At 36.9% G+C, this 1,938-nt stretch overlaps 1 protein-coding gene across 1 annotated transcript in view; it reads left to right on the top strand.

The window, feature by feature from the left end:
* Positions 1-1,938, top strand: part of LOC102427667 (gastric triacylglycerol lipase) — a 220,920-nt gene that overhangs the window by 214,760 nt on the left and 4,222 nt on the right. The window contains exon 7 of the mRNA XM_014462522.2: positions 1,547-1,693. Within this exon, the coding sequence (XP_014318008.1) occupies positions 1,547-1,693 (147 nt within the window). The remainder of the gene's footprint in view (positions 1-1,546; positions 1,694-1,938) is intronic.

The raw sequence follows: 1,938 nt of genomic DNA, 5'->3' as shown, positions 1-1,938 counted from the left end.
AAAAATCAATAAATCCATATTTTTTAAAAAGAACTGAAACTACTAGGCCAGAACTATACGAGGAAGAATAAGAAAGAAAGGGAAGGGAGGGAGGAGGCGAGGGGAGGGGAGGGGAGGGGAGGGGAGGGAAGGGAAGGGAAGGGAAGGGAAGGGAAGGGAAGGGAAGGGAAGGGAAGGGAAGGGAAAAGGAGAAAGAGAAAAATAATGGTTGAGTGAGGCAAGGACTCTGAGACCACTCTTTAAATAATCTCGGCTTTCTATGCCTTTTCCTAAGAGCTCCTTTCTCTTTAAATAGGATTTCTTAGGGCAGTAGCATAGATTTCAACAAACCATAAATATTAAGTAGGCATACCTGGCAGGGAATTAATAATATTTATTTTTCCTGAAGCTTAATCACCTACTTCTCCCACCCGTGAAAACCAACACATACACAGTTTCCTTTAAGAGAATAGTTTAGCCTCAAGCTATCCAATGTAATGATGACATTTCCTTGTCTGATTTTGTCCTATTCACTTCTTTTGACTCTTAATGAACATGTGTGTCTAAAGCCTATGGAACTTTACTTAGAATCAAAGCTTTTATTCAAGTGCAAGATTTGATGATGATCCAGGCTACATTGATACAGAACTTATTTCCTACTGGTACTCATATTTTCCCAAGGGCGATGTAGAAAGTAGAAAAAACAAACAAACAAACAACAACAAAAATACATTAGACCTTAAGTCAGAGTCTTGGATCAAGATTCTAGTTATAATCAGTTCTAATTAGCCCAAGACCTTGACTATTAGCCTCATGTTTTCTCATGTATAAAATGGGGATGACAAAATGTCTATTTTGCTCAAGAAGAGTTAAGTCCAATCCTTTCCATTATTAAACTACCTAGCCTCGCCCTAACTGGTTTGGCTCAGTGGATAGAGTGTCCGCCTGCGGACTGAAGGGTCCCAGGTTTGATTCCAGTCAAGGGCATGTACCTTGGTTGCGGGCACATCCCCAATAGGGGGTGTACAAGAGGCAGCTGATTGATGTTTCTCTCTCATCTATGTTCCTAACTCTATCCCTCTCCCTTCCTCTCTGTAAAAAAATCAATAAAATATATATTTTTAAAAAACTACTTAGCTTCCTTGTCTTTCTGAAGACTTAGATGAAAATATGGTTCAGCGTCACCATTTTCCTTTCTGATCTTTTCATGATTTATTATTGAAATCACACATCTTGAACTTAGTTGTGACATTCTGCATTCTGCCATGCTGTTTTATGATTTTATTTCATAACTCTTATTACCCCAACTAGACTATAATTCTTTTGTGTTTCATTCTCAGCAGTCAGTACAATTCTCAATGTAACACCAAATACCCAGTATTAATATATCCCCTGCTTATTCCACAACTTTATTGTGGGAATTATTTGAATATGTTTGAAATTCCTAAAACAGCATTAAAAATATGAAAATATCAGCCTATTTACACCTGAACTGGTAAACTAGACAAATTAATTAGTACTTTCTGCAGCTCGATTTTTCTAATCCTCTGATGCTTTTATTTTTCAGGTTATATTTGGTAACAAAGAATTCTTCCCACATAATTATTTTGATGAATTCCTGGGCACTGAATTGTGTTCCCGGAAGATACTAAATGAGCTCTGCAGCAATGCTTTATTTATCATCTGTGGATTCGACTATAAGAACTTGAACATGGTTTGTATGCATTGAAATTTCTATTCTGAATATTTGGAGCAACAGTTTTTTATTACTTGTCCCATCATCACTTAGAAATGGTACTTTATAAGAACTAGGAGTAGCTTCAAAATTGTGTACGTGATATGCAGATAAGCCTAACAGAAATCACAAGTCATTGCTCCCAGTTTTGTCCCTTGCAGCTCTCTTCCATCACCCCATTGTCCCTTTATGTAGAAAAAACAATCACAACTCACTATATATAT

This window comes from Myotis lucifugus, unplaced genomic scaffold (assembly GCF_000147115.1).
Source record: "Myotis lucifugus unplaced genomic scaffold, Myoluc2.0 scaffold_184, whole genome shotgun sequence".
Lineage (NCBI taxonomy): Eukaryota > Metazoa > Chordata > Mammalia > Chiroptera > Vespertilionidae > Myotis > Myotis lucifugus.
This window is presented reverse-complemented; position numbering and strand designations above follow the sequence as displayed.